This window comes from Lithobates pipiens, unplaced genomic scaffold (genome assembly GCF_037356315.1).
Source record: "Lithobates pipiens isolate NorthernLeopardFrog02 unplaced genomic scaffold, aLitPip1_a1.2 Scaffold_16, whole genome shotgun sequence".
In the NCBI taxonomy this organism is placed as follows: domain Eukaryota; kingdom Metazoa; phylum Chordata; class Amphibia; order Anura; family Ranidae; genus Lithobates; species Lithobates pipiens.
In genome coordinates this window covers 66225002-66243448 of record NW_027507748.1, presented here as the reverse complement: position 1 = coordinate 66243448, position 18447 = coordinate 66225002, and the positions used below count along the sequence as shown (strand labels likewise).

General features: G+C 39.6%; 1 protein-coding gene across 6 annotated transcripts in view; it reads right to left on the bottom strand.

Moving 5' to 3' along the window:
• GRIK1 (glutamate ionotropic receptor kainate type subunit 1) overlaps positions 1-18447 on the bottom strand; it is a 626279-nt gene that overhangs the window by 180940 nt on the left and 426892 nt on the right. For 2 of the 6 annotated variants that reach the window (XM_077480009.1, XM_077480010.1), the window contains exon 9: positions 1279-1416. The exons of the other annotated variants lie outside the window; for them this stretch is intronic. In XM_077480009.1, coding sequence (XP_077336135.1) covers positions 1279-1416 — 138 coding nt within the window. The remainder of the gene's footprint in view (positions 1-1278; positions 1417-18447) is intronic. 6 annotated transcript variants of the gene reach the window in all.

Here is an 18447-nt window from a genome sequence, read left to right as displayed (position 1 = left end):
GCTACAATATCTTATTTATTAAGTGCTATGTTGTTTTTTTATTTGCCCTTGTACAATTGTAGGTGAAAGTGATGTCCAGGCCTTTAGTCTAGTGGCTGGAGTAAAGATGATAAATTGTGTTTGAAGAGTTCCTACCAAGAACTTAAAAAATGCAGGTAAAAGCACGGAAAAATCATTGGGGTTGATTTACTATAACTTGCGAGTACAAAATCTGGTGCAGCTATACACGGTAGCCAATCAGTCTCTAACATCAGCTTGTTCAATTAAAGAGGAACCTCCCCATTTATTTTTTTTGCCCAGCTAACCTGATTGTGGTATCTTGGCATTTCAGATACTCACTCATCAAGTAGATCAAGTAGATCCAGCGTTAACCCACTCAGATCATCTCTCGTCACAGCTCTGTCCCATGCCACCATGTTTTCTCTGACATCATTGAGAGACTCACCAGCTCTTCTGGGTTCAGTGGACAGCTTCTCAGAGATGCGCCGATAGGCCCACCCCCTCCTCCTGTTCTTGAATGAAGGGCTATGCCCCCTGGGATATGTGATGTACATATCCTAGGAGGCACAGCGTGCCTAAGGCAAGTGACGTACATGGGGAGGAAGGGCAGACTTAACATAAAAAAAGATGCCCCTATTCCAGCAGGAAAGGAGGAGGGTTGGAGAGGTGGGATTGTCCTGAGGGGGGGGGGGGGGGTGAAGGTCCACTTTAAGCTTTGACAAAAAACCCAAAAGCTGTTTGGTTGGCACCACATTTTCCACTCTCCAGTTTTAGTAAATCAACTCCTACAGTAAATGTTTACTTGCAACACGCCTTTAAGCCCACTGGGGAACTTCGACGACTTCGGGAAAGGTTCTCCCTAGCACAGCAACAGTAACTCCTCCCTCCTGCCATGTCAGAGTTCTCTATACTTCTAGGGGTGTCTAATTGCTTTCTGTGCTGGCCCAGCTTCTCTTCCCCTCCCCCCCAGATACCCTGTTAAGCAGATGCCAGAGAGAAGCAAAGGGGAATATGATAAAGTGACACTTGAAAATCTGAAGGGGCTGTTGACATTTCATCCAAACGGTTGTGCCCAGCAACAGTCTTGAAACTTTGGATGTCTACACAAGAAAGGCTTTTACAGGCTTAATTGATGAAACAAACATATGATTACATTAGAGGTCAGTTGTTGAAATGAATGGTCTAGGGACAGGGTCTCTTTAAAGCTGAACTCCGGTCAGCTGTAAAAATTCACAAGGCACTGCAGGGGGAGGGGGAAGCATAACCAGCAATACTTACTTCTGTCTTTGCACCCCTAGCACCTGGTACTCTCCTCCAGTCTTCAGTGCATCCAGTATGTGAGTCAGAAAGACCATGACCGCTGGAGCGGCGTAGAGGAGCTGCTTTGTGTGAATGACCATTTAGCTGGGAGAAAGCCTGCGGAAGCGAGGTATAAGGTAAGTATCACTGCTTATTCCCTATCCAGTAGACCAAACGAGAAATTATTCCTTGTAGTGTGTGTGTATATAAGATGTGGGGGGGGGGGGGGCACCTACTTGTGAATTTTTACAGATGACTGGAGTTCCGCTTTGAGGAGAGCTTCAAATGGAGAGCTATGTGCACATTTTCAGTACAGCCATCTACAAGGCTGGAGAAGAGCTTTCTGTTATACAGTATACATTGAGGTTGACTTACTAAAAGAGTGCAAAATCTGGTGCAAAACTAGGCCTCATTCACATGGGGGAACCGAGGGGCAGTAAAAGCAGGGTATTGAGCTGCCGTTTTACAGAACCCTGACCACCCACCTAAGGTTCACAATACAGCCGAAGGGGGCTGTCCATATACCGCGGTTGCGATGCTTTGTGCCACAGCAAATTTAATGTGGCATATCGAGTTGATAGGCAGCACTGCTGGACAAAGTCGAGAATTCCTGTCAATGAGGCTGAGCTGCAACATGCAATGGCTTAGCTCAAAGTTGTCGTGCATTTGTCCCATTGTAAACTGCCTTCGTGAAACGCCATGAGCATTTAAACTATTTTATTTTTCTGTGCTTTTACCTGCGTTTTTTTAAGTTGCTGAGAAGGTCTCGAATACATCTCAGGTTTTAATGCTGTCTGATTTTCCAACAGGGGCAGGGAGATTTCCCCTTACTTCCTCTTCTAGAAATGTGACAGGAAGTGAGGAGCATCTCTTCAACATACACTATATTACCAAAAGTATTGAGTCACCTGCCTTTTTACGCACATGAATTTAAATGGCATCCTAGTCTTGGTCCATAGGGTTCAATATTGAATTGGCCCACACTTTTTAGCGATAACAGGTTCAACTCTTTTTGGGAAAGCTGTCCACAAGATATAAGGAGTGTGTCTATGGGAATGTTTGACCATTCTTCCAGAAGCACATTTGTGAGGTCAGGCACTAATGTTGGACGCTCTAATTAATCCCAGAGGTGTTCTATCGGTTGAGGTCAGGACTGTGCAGGCCAGTCAAGTTCCTCCACCCCAAACTCGCTCATCCATGTCTTTATAGACCTTGCTTTGTGCACTGGTGCGCAGTCATGTTGGAACAGGAAGGGGCCATCCCCAAACTTTTCCCACAAAGTTGGGTGCATGAAATTGTCCAAAATGTCTTGGTATGCTGATGCCTTAAGAGTTCCCTTCACTGGAACTAAGGGGTCAAGCCCAACCCCTAAAAACAATCCCATAATCCCCACTCCACCAAATGATTTGCACCAGTGAACAAACATAGCTCTCAACTGTCCCTGATTTAGAGGGACTGTCTCTTATTTGGAACAATGTCCCTCTGTCCCTCTCATTTCTCCCTCATTTTGGTCTGATCTATACAGTTGTATATAAAATGCACTTTTTATCTTTCAAAAAGTGTTTCCCAGTGCTAAACATTTCATCCAAATTATAAATTGCTGCATTTGTAAATGTTAAAAGCCAATCTAAAGGAATAGTAGTGGTAAAAAAAAGTCCCTTGCAGATTTAATTAACCTTTTTTTGGTTACTGTATTTATCGGCGTATAACATGCACTTTTTTCCCCTTAAAATCAGGGGAAAATCGCGGGTGCGTGTTATACGCCGATCTGCCGCGATTCCCTTGAGATTTTTGGGCTCTGGGCGGCTTTAAGCCGCCTTCGGCCCTTCTCGCGGCTTTCGGCCACCTTTGGCCCTTCACGGTGGTAGGCTGCAATGACAAGGCTGCAATGACGGACAGGCTGCAGGCTGCAATGACAAGGCTGCAATGATGGACAGGCTGCAATGACAAGGCTGCAAATGACACTGACAAGGCTTCAGATGGACATTGATAAGGCTGCATTGATGGGCATTTAAATGTAAGTTTTTTTTCCTTAAATTTCCTTCCTAAACTTGGGGTGCGCGTTATACGCCGGCGCATGTTATACGCCAATATAGTAATTCTCCTTTAAGGGGGTGTGGCAGGCGGCGTGTCCTATGCTTACATACATTTTCTAGTAGGTGTCCCTCATTCCCATCTCAAAAAAAAAAGAAACAAGGTCCATAAAGACATGGATGGCGAGTTTGGGGGGGGACGTGACTGGCCTGCACCCAGAGTCCAGACCTCAACCCGACAGAACACCTTTAGGATGAATTAGAGCAGAGACTGCGAGTCAGGCCTTCTCATCCAACATCCGTGCCTGACCTCACAAATGCACTTCTGGAAGAATGCTCAAACATCCCCATAGACACACTCCTAAACCTTGCGGACAGCCTTCCCAGAAGAGTTGAAGCTGTTATAGTTGCAATAGGTGGGCTAGCTCAATATTGAACCCTATGGACTAAGACTGGGATGCCATTTAAGTTCATGTGCGTGTAAAGGCAGCCCCAATACTTTTGGTAATATAATGTATGTTGAAGAGATTCTCCTCATTTCCTGTCACATTTCTAAAACAGGAAGTAAAGGGAAATATCCCTGTTGGAAAAGAAGACCACATTGATGAGACCTTCTCAGCAACTTACCCACTACAAGATATCATCTTTACTTCTGTTCCAAAGACAACTAACTTTTTATATAGGTGACAAATGGTTACCCCAAGAAATAGTGAGGGAATATCTTCCCAATGGGGACACAGGTAACAATAAAAGCCTACCTTTCCCCACTCTATATAAAACCAAACCAAGATGTTAGTTTGAGTCCTCCTCAAGTTCCGTACCAAGGAATCTGTCTTTCCTTCTCTTTGATGTTTTTCCCTTCCGTTTTTTTTTTTTTTGTAGTGCAGGTTTTTATATGGAACAATCCGATTGGCTTACGGAAGTCACACAGACGCTTCTTCTTTCAGACGGTTTGATAAATGAAGCCTAATGACTTGTGTTTATTGCTCTAGACTGGTGTCAAGTGAATCTTGGTAAATTTTGTCACAGGAAAGAAAATCATTTTGCAGCTGGCACAAAACAAATTCGTTTTGGTTGGGTAACAGCAGCGAGAATAAATGGGAATAAAGTAAAAATGGATTTGGACACTTTCCAAAAAAAAGCGATACGGCTCCTTCCGCATATTCCGCTAGGCTGATGGATTTCATTTGCATTCACATTTACAAGGCTGACTGCTATGTGAGCGCTAGATAAGCACCAAAGAAGCTAAAACAATGGAAATATCTGAAGCATATTAAAAAAAAAAATCATTGTTACTTTACTTTGAGAACTGAATTTCCTGCTGTGTATGGCAGAGGTTATGAAGTCTTGAGCTGGAATAAACTATTGTATTTGAATATAACCACAAGGCAGCTTTGACTGTACTGATAAGGCCACGGAATGTTATCAAATTACATTTTAACAACATGTATAAAACGAGTACATCAGAATAATATTGCCAATAAATAACCAAAAAAAAAACAAGAATCTGAGGTTCTCTCAGACATTCATGACAGCTCAAAGTTCCAATATTGGAAATAATATTTGTTACAAAAAATCTTGCCAAAATTAAAACCCTAACAAGCGTATTTAACCACTTCAGCTTTGGAAGATTTACTGCGTTACTTTAACTCACAATTGCGCAGTCGTGTCACGCTGTACCCAAATAAAATTGATGCCCTTCCCCCCCCCCCCCCCCCCCACAATTGGAGCTTACTTTTGTTGTTATTTGATCACCATCTGCGGTTTTTATTTTTTGCGCTATAAACAAAAAAAAAATACCGACAATTTTGGAAATGTTTTTTTTTTTACTTTCTGCTATAAAACCCATCCAATAAAAAAAATGTGAAGAATCGAATCTCTTCCTCAATTTAGGCCAATATGTATTCTGCTTCATATTTTTGGTAAAAAATAAAAAAAAAATACCAATAAGCGCATATTGATTGGTTTGCGCAAAAGTTATAGCGTCTGCAAACTATGAGATATTTTTATGGAATATTTATTTATTTTTTACTAGTAATGGCAGCAATCAGCGACTTATAGCGTGACTGCGATGTTTGCTGCAGATTGTCTGGACACTTACTGACACTTTTGACACTATTGCAGTGATCAGTGCTAAAGAATATGCACTGCCACTGTACTAATGACACTGGCTGGGAAGGGGTTAACATCAGGGGCAATCAAAGAATTCAATGTGTTCCTAGCAGGAGCTTGTACTAGTGGAAGGCATAGATCTGTGTTCCTGCTTTGCAGGAACACAGGATCAATGCCTTTTCCGCCGACAGAACAGCAATCTGCATTGTTTACATAGGCAGACAGCTGTTCTGCCAGTGTAACGAACAATCAGCAGGTACCGGTGCACATCAAGTAAATAATCACAGCGGGAGTGGGTCGTTGGGAGCATGCCCGTGCGCCCCAACCTGGAAGTGCTGGATGATGTACTAGATACGTGATCCAGTGCTGTAGAGCTGCCTATACAGTATAATATATATATATATATATATATATATATATATATATATATATATATATATATATATTTATATTTATATTTATATATATATATATATATATATATATATATATATATATACACAGTATATGATCGGCAAGCGGTTAAAGTAGAGCTAAAGGCTTTTTTAAAATATATTTTGGATAGAGTAAGGGAGGGTTATAACCCCTGTCAGGGTTTTTTTGCCATTTGTGTCATATCGGGGAGATTTCTCTTAACTTCCTGTCCCATACCCAAAATCCCAAAACAGAAAGTGAGAAGAAATCCCTCCAAAGAGAGGGAATCCCTTGTTGTCAGAAGGGGTCACCAGAATTAGTGTTTTCCGATTGGAAGATTTTCCCTCTATTACCACTCTGGGGACAACCCAAAATTTGGGATTGACTCTCATTTTAGGTGATAACAAGGGCAAATAGAAAGAGTTAATCTCCCTAATGGGGACACAGACAGCAATAGCAAACCAGACAGGAGTTCTAATCCCTCTCCACTCTATCCTAAACTAAAAAAATAAAGAGTTAGGTGCTGACAGATCCATCAATCCTTGATGTGACAAAGATCTTTTGATATGACTGTACAACTTGGCTTATGAACTGAAGTGGACCAGCTCCAGATGATGCACCTCTTGTGGGTAGGAGGTTGTGCTGGTGGACAGCTGGAATTGCTAATGACAGGTTGTATTACTGAATTCAGTGGAGATGGAGTCCTTTCCGTTGCCACATAGAGATACTGTATGCCCATGAATAGCAGGCATTTATAAAGTAGAAGTATGGTTTTACGCTGATCACACACGTAGATTTTTTTCCTTCAGAGCACGCTGAGATATGATGCTATCAGTGTATGTACCTGGGACCCAATAGGTGCATTTAATATTTGCCCTCATGCCCTCATGCACTATACTGGTTTTGGTTTTGCTTATTGACTGTCGGTCACTATATTTAATTAATTGTAAATTTTTATATTTTTTATATATATTACATATTTTTATTTATTTTTATTTCTGTACATTTTTTGTCTTGATTTTTTCTGATTTTTTCTGGGTTGATCTGTATAAGAATTTTTTAATAAAATTAATTTTTTGGTGACAAATGTACTGCACTATGGGAGCTGTTTTTTGTCCTTCTGAGGATCCACTGACCCGCCTAACCTTTTTAAAGGGGAACCATCCGAGATATAAAGGAGTGAAAGAAGGAGGAAGATTTGGCTGTAAAGCGGCTTGAGATTGAGACACTACACGCACGCAACCCCCTGGGGGTACAGGGATCTGGTGAGTGGGGACCCGAGGGAGCGAGCACGGAAGTCACTGGACCTTTTTTGAATGAGCACTAAAGTCACCTTTTTCTTTATCCGATTGAATATTTGCTACATACAGACTGTGCACTTTATATTTACCGTATTTAGCTTATGAAACTTTGCATATTTTGCACATTTAAGGAACTCTGAGCCCTGCATTTTTGCACATTTTTTTGTCTGTATTTTTTGCACATTTTTTTGCATTTTTACACACTTGGTTGTGGATATCATTCAGTATCCAGTGCCACATTGGATTTATTAGTGATATTTTTTGTATATTTGGAGACACAAACTGTGGATTTAATGAACTGTATAGGAATACTTTGATTGAGGAGTTTCACATTTATAATTTGATTTATATATGAATCTTTTCTCTGTGCTTCAAAATGTTTTTTTATGCTTTAATTATGTACTACATCTCACTGGCCTAACTCATCCCAATTACCCAGTACTGTTCTATATCAATAAGGTGTATATAGAGAACGGGGGTGTTTTCCCGGTTTATCCTTAGTGTTGGCTGTATATACACCTAATACAAGGGAATAGTGTACATAACTCTTTTAGCCTCCATTGGACCATTTAGTCCTATTTAACACATACTAGTGTTATCTCACTACCGGAGAAGATTCTGTGGCCTCTCCTCGTGTAGGTTTGTCATAGACCTCGTGCAGTAGAGAGGTTTCAGAATACTTTGATAAATTACGGGTGTAGCTCATAAAAGATCAGTGATTTTTAGCGGGACTGCGACATTGCGGCAAACAGATTGAACACCTAACAGACATATTTACCCTTTTTTGGGAACCAGTGACATTACAACAGTAATCAGTGCTAAAAATATGCACTGTTATTGTACAAATGACACTGGCAGGGAAGGGGTTAACATCAGGAGCAATCGAGGGGTTAACTGTGCTCCCTTACTGTGTGTTATAACTGTATGGGGGAAGGGCTCACTGGGACAACACACAGATCCCTCTTCCTGCATAGCAGAAATACTGATGTGATCTCCCCTGTCAGAACGGAGATTTGCCTTGTTTACACAGGCAGATCCCTGTTCTGTCACTGTGGGGAAGGTTTGCAGGTGGCCGGCAGACGTCGAGTCCACCGGACCCACTGATTGGCTCCCCCGCTGGCCAACGGAAGCGCACACGCGTGCACACAGATCGCCGCGTACGAGCCTGACGTACACCTATGGCAATTTGCACAGCAGGCCAACCTGCTACAGTATAACTGCGGCCGCTGGTCGACAAGTCGTTAAGAGAAAAACTATACTTTTGTACTTTTGTATAATTACCCTTCTCCTCCCTCAGCATTCTTCCAGAGTCTTAAACCGGCCATAGATAACTTTTTTTTTCCAGCTGATAAAAAAAAAAACTGATTCCTCCTTCCACAAAATTGGTGGATAGAGCAATGAATATCCCCTGCTGAGACATTGCATTCTGATGACAGGGACTCTCCACTGTCAGAATATATATGATCAGCAGCTGCAGCCACTGATCAAAAATCCTTTCCAGATCCCATTGACAGATGTTGATTGTTAGATTATCTTCTGTTAATCAGGATCAGCCATACATACATGGATCGAAATTTGACTTTCCTGGTAAACGAGTTATATTTTGAACCCTTTATGGCCAGCTCAATACTGATTATTCCAAACAATTCTAGGAAGAGGCAAGCAAGGAGGGTCTGCAGTTTTGAGTGTGTGACTTTCCATGTCCTGCACACAGTGGATTAGGGTAACCACGTGTCCCGGATTGCCCGGGACAGTCCCAAATAATGCAGGCCTGTCCCAGGTACCTTCATTCCAGGACAATAAAGTGTCTCGGAATAAAACTGACACAGCCACCCCGCCCCCCCCCCTCGGGCTAATCTGATGCCCCAAAAAAAGGCCACCACATGACCGCTGTACAGTACTTGTACTTGTCCTGGCTGGTAATGTCTGGAGGAGCACAATCCCCACTCCTGCTTGTGATTGGAGAAATAAAAATCCGACCTCTTGTGTCTAATCACTGTGCTGTGATTCGTTACAACACAAGCAGATTTTTTGGAAGTGGGGGGATGTCCCTGAATGGCAGTTTGGAAATGTGGTCACCCTACTGTGGATCTGACTGGAGCATAGATAGTAGATAGATGTATTCGACTTTAAGGGAGGCTGGGGAAATGGTAATTAAAAGGATAACAATATTAAATTAGTTAGAACACTTAAATTTTTAAGAATTAGGATCATTGTCACAATATTCTAACCTGGATTAGCTGCAGTAAATAATTCTGTTAACAAAAATAAAGGTCATCCTAGCAGACGGGAGAATGCTTTGGCAGCCAAAGCCTTTGGTGATGGAAATCCAGCCCTTCGCTTTGTATTTTCCTTTTGAAAGTGCTTGTTATATATTAGATCTTAAAGTTTCAAACTGTCCATATTATTATCTTCCTAAAGATTAAATGTCATCCCACTTCCAGCGTGTTTGCTAACAATGCTCTTCCCATTTATCCAGGAAGAATGATCATTGGCTGCTATAGTATTGACATTCCACTAGAGAATCGCTGGTGAACCTTTTTGCTTCTGACAGTCGATGAAATACATTTGACTAAATGTTAGATGTTCTTTGCCTTTCTTGTGCCAGATTTTCAGCAGTTACGCTAATGTGTTTCCAGCATTGTCAGATGTAGCCCGGAAAGGCAAAATGGAAGTAATACAAATGAGGAAGAAGAGGATTCAGCAGGAAGGAAGCTGAATTCTACATACTGTATACACTGATCAACCATAACAATTATGACCACCCACTTAATATTGAGTAGGTCCCTCTATTGCCATCAAAACAGCCCTGACCCATCGAGGCATGGACACCACTAGACAAGTCACCAGAATGCCTCTGCTGACTTGCCTTCTTCCCATACTGCATCTTGGTGCCATCTCTTCCCTAGGTAAGCGAGGCACACGCACACCCGGCCATCCACATGATGTAAAAGAAAGCATGATTTATCGGATCAGGCCACCTTCTTCCATTGCTCCATGATCCAGTTCTGATGTGCCCATTGTACTGTAGGTTCTTTTGTGCTCCTGTTGCTCTTCTATTGGATCAAACTAAACAGGCCAGCCTTTGTTCTCCATGTAAAGTGCTAAGGTGGTAGTTCTGGCGCTCGCCTACTATTAATTGCACACCTGTGCCATATGAGAACCAATCTAAACAGAAATGTGTAACTAAATAAAAGTGCCTATCACCCAAAATGCTAGATTATTGTTTACAAATTACATGAGAAATACAAATGTAAACAAAAAATGAAAATATAAAGAATGTGTGAAGATATGCAATTTTAAAATATATAAGCATATATGATCGCTAGAAAATTGCAACATTAAAAAGTGCATGTGTGCATTCCAAAAACCACGGCTGATGCTATCATAAAGTGCTATGTGCTATATTAGTGCACAAAAAACATATTAAAATATATTAAAATACTTTATATTATAGCCTTCATCCAAAAATCTCTCAGCGTGTGAAATCGCAAAAAATGCAAAAAGAAATTCAAAAAGGAAAAAGTCCAACACCACAAGTTAATATCAGAAGGTTCCTCTGTAATCGGATCAAAGTGACAAAGTGCTCAGTGCTTGGTGTATCCTGAATTGCAACCGCTGCGATTTTCCATGCATAAGACAATATGCCGCACTCACCAGCTCCCCTGCCCCAATAGGGGTTAAATCGCCTCCACAGTGTAAGCCCCTGTGTCACTATATAGAGCTGGTCCGGTTACCATCCAGTTACTTCTTTATTTCCTCATTGTGAATAGAAATGAAAAATACATAGTGTAATCCAGTTTAAAATCTGAGGTTTTATTGTGTGCAAAAAGTTGCTACTCACATGAATAAGAGAATAAAAAAAGTGCCTCTACAATATGCCTTTAAAATGTGTTTGTATTCACCGCCGCCGCCTTGTGAGAGAGAGGGTTCACCGTAGGCCACGCCCTACGCGTTTCATCATCGGACGTCGTCTGGAGCAGCCATCTTGGTGCTTCTCTCTCTTATTATAGGGTGTATTATCCATATGGCGCATGCGTGCGCGCATAAACGCCATTTTTCTTACTGGAGTTGAATGTCAGGAGAACGTGCCTGATATGGAGAGCTAAGAGGTTATTGTGGCGCACGCGCAAACTCACAACCCCTATTGTATATACTAGAAAAAGGCACGGACAGCGTTGTGTCTTAATCCTGGGGATACTGAGTTAGCGGCTTAATAATATAGGTGGCGAATACAAGAATAAAATAAATAGAATGAGAAATGCAAAAAAGGGGGGAAACTGTAAGTGTCTTAGTACAATACCCCTTATTTTTTCTTAAAGAGCAGGCGTGATTGAGTAATATCATAAATGCATTAAGATAAAAATACGTTTAAATGAAAAATACATTTAAATGAAAATTACAAAAGAATAAGATTACAATACGGTATGAATAAAATTAAAAATAATATAAAAGCCTTATGAATTCATATGGGGGATATACAATACAGAATACAACACAATATGAATGAAATTAAAAATAGTATAAAAACCTTATAAATTCATATGGGGGGTATAATGTGTGAATATGCCCTGTTCAGGACCAAAGTGCCCCCTAATGTATGTAAAAGGAATTTCTTATTGTTAGTGAAAAGATATTAATGAATAAATGGAAATTCCCATGTGAACTTAACCATGACAGTATCAATATCAATGGGATTCCCATATTTATATACTAATTGTTTTTTATATATATGAGAAAGGGAATATGGAAGTGTTAAAGTTATCTTAAAGTGGATCGAAAACCTTATTATTACTAATATTCATTTTTAAAATTGTTTTTTACTGCATGTTTATTTTGTTTTTATTTATATTTTATTCTCACCCTAGCCATACGGCTATCTGTGTGTGACTTTATACCTATCTATGTTACATTCAGTTTCATCTGTGTTTTGCTCTTCCGGGTGTATGATGCAGTAAAACTTATTTAAATGAATAAAAATTATTGGTATGAAACTATAAAAATATATAAACTTAGAATGAAGAAGGGGAGGAAGAAGAATTCTAATTATTAATAGTTGTTGCAAGCCCCATATCTGAATAGTGGGGCCATATTGGTTTGAATGTAAGACATTCGACCTGTTTGAATGCATTACCTTCGATCCTATCAATGCGACTCAGTTTGTTAGGAAACACAAACTAAAAATTGGAAAAAATTGGAGTACTATGGCCGGAAAAAGAGAGAGAGGGGGGGGGGGGGGTGTTTGGGTCACCCAAGACAGAGAGGAGATATAAATACTAGTAATTAGTTAAAAAACAGTTTAGGTCTAGAGGTTGGTAGAGATTTTCAATCAGGAACATGTTTTTATCAAACATGATTTGGATAGCCTTTTTAAACACCTCAAACACTGTCTTGAGAAACAGTTAAGGGAATGGTGGGATATAGCCATACTTGAGATGTATATCTCTGAAAAAATCACCCCAAGGAGACTAAGGTGGGATGTTTCCCCCAACGATGCAGTGAATGATAAAAACTTAATGGATGAGTGGTACAAATTTTTTAACCAAAGAGAAACAGAATTACTACAGAAGATAGTCATCAGACGAAGATTCAAGCTTAAAAATGTTGAGGCAGAGATACTTATGATAAGCGACGAACTAGTTCCCTTTAAAGAGACAGCAGAATACAAAGAAAAAGAGAGTATTCTACAAGAGGCGGTACAGAAGTATGACAAGGAGGTACAGCAGAAAAAAAAAAGAAGTTCAAAAGGGATGTATTAGACTATAAAAATCACCAAGTATACAAATGGCAAACAGATAACATCTACAGCGAAGAAGGAAATGATATATCAATGATAGAAGAATCTAGAGAAAACTCACCAATCGATGATAATGAAGGATGGCAAGAAACCACTTCAATTCAGAACAGACCTCAGAGAAGTAGATCGGAATATCACACACCGAATCACAGAAGGGCTGATCGAAGCCCGGTAAGAGGGCAACGACAGCCTACCCAATATGCCAATAGGGACTATCATGATGTCCCTTATACACCGCACATACCCAGACATCGAAATAGATATTCCCCATTGAGGGAACAACAACCCCACACTCCATATAGGGAACAATACCAAGGGAGGAACAATCAACGTTTTTTTCACAGAGAACAAGGGCACAGACCCCCTGGCCCAAGACAATGGACCACCCCATACGGACCTCCATATGGAAGGAGACCATTCCGTCATCCAATAAGGAACCAATATCACGGACATCCGTGGCAGAATAGGGGTTGGAACCCCAGATGGACCAAACAGGGAAATATGAGAGGGAACCATTTCGATCGTTCAGATTAGAGATGGGAAGAGAGAAAGGAGTACACATATCGAACACCGAGAAGAGAACAAGAAAACATAACAGAGGAAAGAGGGGAGGAAACAAGAAAAAGAAGAAGGGAACAATAGGTCAGGGAATATATAATTTAAGTACGGCTACATTTGATGAAGAAGAACTAAAAGTCTTAGATTTAGGCCTTAAATATGCCCCAGATAAAGAATTAGATAAGTTCGAGGCCTATATAGACCTACAGAAATTTGTTAGGAAGTTAAACATAAAAAAATTTTTTGCTAAGAAAGAACTGGGACGGAGAAATGATGGAAGCAGCGTGCATGGAAACTCTGGTCAAAACAGTGTTTATAAACACTCCAATCTTAAAAACAACTCCACCTTTAACCCTAAAGTACAACAAAATGACAGCATAACGGTGTTCAAAAAAATGGTGGAAAAGGACTTGAAAGAGCTGAAGATCCAAAAAACAAAAAGAAGGGGTCTGTGGAAAATCCTCAAAAAAATAAAAATAAAAATCATCAAACAATTGGAGGAGAAGAAAAACATAGTAATACGTCCGGCGGACAAGGGAGGAGGCTTAGTGATACTGAACAAAGAGGACTATAAAAAGGAAATGGACAGATTACTGGCTGAGAAAGATACATACAAAAAATTAAAGAGCAACCCGAAGAAGGAATATGAAAAGCGACTCAAAGCATTTGTCAAGAGAGGGAGAAAGCAAGGGAATATTAAATAAGAAGGAAGCAAAATACCTAACTCCGAAAGCAGCAAAAACTCCTGTGATCTATTATGTGCCAAAAGTACACAAAGATGAGAAAAATCCCCCAGGAAGACCTTTAATCAGTGGTATCGAGTCTCTGTTTTCAAGACTGGGGGAATATATTGATGGCTATTTACAACCTCTAGTAGTAGAAGGAAAATCGTATTTAAGAGATAGCAAACAGCTACTCGCAGAACTGAAAGATATCAACATAGCAGAAGAGGATATACTGGTCACGATTGATGTCAACTCACTATACACCAACATTAAACAGGAACATGCACTGAGTAGCACAGAATGGGCGCTACAAAGACTGTCGGATCTCAAACAGGAACAAATTAGTTTCATAGCGGAGGGCCTAAAATTGGCAATGACACATAACTATTTTTGGTACCAGGGCACGTATTACACCCAGACCAAAGGGGTAGCCATGGGAGCAAAGTACGCTCCCAGTGTGGCAAACCTTTTCCTCAACAGATGGGAAGAGGAACAGATCTATAGTGTACCGAGACAACACCTAAAAATGTACCGCAGGTATATAGATGACATTATCATCATATGCGGATACACAGGAATTGCAGTAATCAGGTGGATTTTGAGAAGCAGGCCGACCAAATTCTAGATAGATTTGTCACCAAAGGATATAAGAAAAAAGAGTTATGTGATCTAAAAGGAAAAGTGTGCCAAATGGAAAGAGATAGGTTAATCGATGGAGTACCGAAGAGAAGACATAGAAGGAATAAAAAGATGGAAACAGCATTCTTGACAGGATACAACCGACAATTAGAACAGATTTTCAGAAAACATTGGCCCATACTACATACAGATGAAACATTAAAAACTTTATTGCCAAAGAAGCCACTATTCATATATAGGAAAGCCCACACACTTAGAAACAGACTAGCAAGAAATACCATTGACCCACCAAAACACATCAAAATCTTTGAGAACCTAAAGGGATTTTTTAAGTGTGGAAGATGCCTCCCTTGCAAAACTAGCACAAAAACCACCAAGAAGAGAATTAAGTTCACATCCTCCTCCAATGGAAAGGAATTTAAAATCAATGAGCTCATCACGTGTAACAGTACTTATGTTACCTATGTAATTGAGTGTCCGTGTCGGAAACAATATGTGGGCAGGACCACGCGACAGTTGTACATAAGAATTAGGGAACACATCAAAAATATTAAAAAAGGATAGAACAACCACAGTGTCTCTAGACATTTCAGGGACTACCATGGTCGAGACCCCAAACTCATGACATTTTATGGGATTGATAAAATAAAGGGCCATTGGAGGGGAGAAGACAGAAGAATAAAAGTCTCACAAAATGAGACCAAATGGATATTCCTTCTGGACATATTACAACCGGCAGGTCTAAATATAGACCTAGACCTAAACTGTTTTTTAACTAATTACTAGTATTTATATCTCCTCTCTGTCTTGGGTGACCCAAACACCCCCCCCCCCCTCTCTCTCTCTTTTTTCCGGCCATAGTACTCCAATTTTTTCCAATTTTTAGTTTGTATTTCCTAACAAACTGAGTCGCATTGATATGATCGAAGATAATGCATTCAAACAGGTCGAATGTCTTACATTCAAACCAATATGGCCCCACTATTCAGATATGGGGCTTGCAACAACTATTAATAATTTGAATTCTTCTTCCTCCCCTTCTTCATTCTAAGTTTATATATTTTTATATTTTTATAGTTTCATACCAATAATTTTTATTTATTTAAATAAGTTTTACTGCATCATACACCCGGAAGAGCAAAACACAGATGAAACTGAATGTAACATAGATAGGTATAAAGTCACACACAGATAGCCGTATGGCTAGGGTGAGAATAAAATATAAATAAAAACAAAATAAAACTGCAGTAAAAAATTTTTTTGAAAATGAATATTAGTAATAATAAGGTTTTTGATAAAACACTTTCATATTCCCTTTCTCATATATATAAAAAACAATTAGTATATAAATATGGGAATCCCATTGATATTGATACTGTCATGGTTAAGTTCACATGGGAATTTCCATTTATTCATTAATATCTTTTCACTAACAATAAGAAATTCCTTTTACATACATTAGGGGGCACTTTGGTCCTGAACAGGGCATATTCACACCTTATACCCCCCATATGAATTTATAAGGTTTTTTATACTATTTTTAATTTCATTCATATTGTGTTGTATTCTGTATTGTATATCCCCCATATGAATTCATAAGGCTTTTATATTATTTTTAATTTTATTCATACCGTATTGTAATCTTATTCTTTTGTAATTTTCATTCAAATGTATTTTTCATTTAAATTTATTTTAATCTTAATGCATTTATGATATTACTCAATTGCGCCTGCTCTTTAAGAAAAAATAAGGGGTATTGTACTAAGACACTAACAGTTTCCCCCCTTTTTTGCATTTCTCATTCTATTTATTTTATTCTTGTATTTGCCACTGCCGCACACCTATATTATTAAGCCGCTAACTCAGTATCCCCAGGATTAAGACACAACGCTGTCCGTGCCTTTTTCTAGTATATACAATAGGGGTTGTGAGTTTGCGCGTGCGCCACAATAACCTCTTAGCTCTCCATATCAGGCACGTTCTCCTGACATTCAACTCCAGTAAGAAAAATGGCGTTTATGCGCGCACGCATGCGCCATATGGATAATACACCCTATAATAAGAGAGAGGAGCACCAAGATGGCTGCTCCAGACGACGTCCGATGACGAAACGCGTAGGGCGTGGCCTACGGTGAACCCTCTCTCTCACAAGGCGGCGGCGGTGAATACAAACAAATTTTTAAAGGCATATTGTAGAGGCGCTGTTTTTATTCTCTTATTCATGTGAGTAGCAACTTTTTGCACACAATAAAACCTCGGATTTTAAACTGGATTACACTATGTATTTTTCATTTCTATTCACAATGAGGAAATAAGAAGTAACTGGATGGTAACCGGACCAGCTCTATATAGTGACACAGGGGCTTACACTGTGGAGGCGATTTAACCCCTATTTGGGCAGGGGAGCTGGTGAGTGCGGCATATTGTCTTATGCATGGAAAATCACACCGGTTGCAATTCAGGATACACCAAGCACTGAGCACTTTGTCACTTTGATCCGATTACAGAGGAACCTTCTGATATTAACTTGTGGTGTTGGACTTTTTCCTTTTTGAATTTCTTTTTTGCATTTTTTGCGATTTCACACGCTGAGAGGTTTTTGGATGAATGCTATAATATAAAGTATTTTAATATATTTTAATATGTTTTTTGTGCACTAATATAGCACATAGCACTTTATGATAGCATCAGCCGTGGTTTTTGGAATGCACACATGCACTTTTTAATGTTGCAATTTTCTAGCGATCATATATGCTTATATATTTTAATATTGCATATCTTCACACATTCTTTATATTTTCATTTTTTGTTTACATTTGTATTTCTCATGTAATTTGTAAACAATAATCTAGCATTTTGGGTGATAGGCACTTTTATTTAGTTACACATTTCTGTTTAGATTGGTTCTCATATGGCACAGGTGTACAATTAATAGTAGGCGAGCGCCGGAACTACCACCTCAGCACTTTACATCTTTTCCCAATCTGCCAGGTTGGTCACATATGGTAGTGGCAGCCCCTCCCGTTTTCCATATATATATGTATATATATATATATATATATATATATTTAAATATATATATATATATATATATATATATATATATACACACACACATTTTTTTACTTTTTTACTTTTTTACATTTTTTTCATGGTTTCCCCTATACATATTTTTTTACGCACTTGATCCTGTCAGTTTAAAATTTCCAGCAATATTGTAATTTCCATAGCGCACCTTACCCCCTCTTTTTACTGTTTTGTTCTCCATGTGCATCAATGAGCCTTGGCCACCCATGACCCTAACACTGGTTTTCCTTCCTTGGACCACTTTTGGTCGGTCCTGACCACTGCAGACCAGGAACATCCCACAAGAGCTGCAGTTTTGGAAATGCTCTGATCCTGTCGTCCAGTCATTACAGTTTGGACCCTGTCAGAGTTGCCCAAATCCTTACAGTAGCTCCTTACAATAGCTCTTCTATTGGATCGGATTAAACAGGCCGGCCTTGGCTCCCCATGTTCATCAACGAGCTTCAGTCACCCCTGACCCTGTTGCCGGTTTTCTTTTCTTG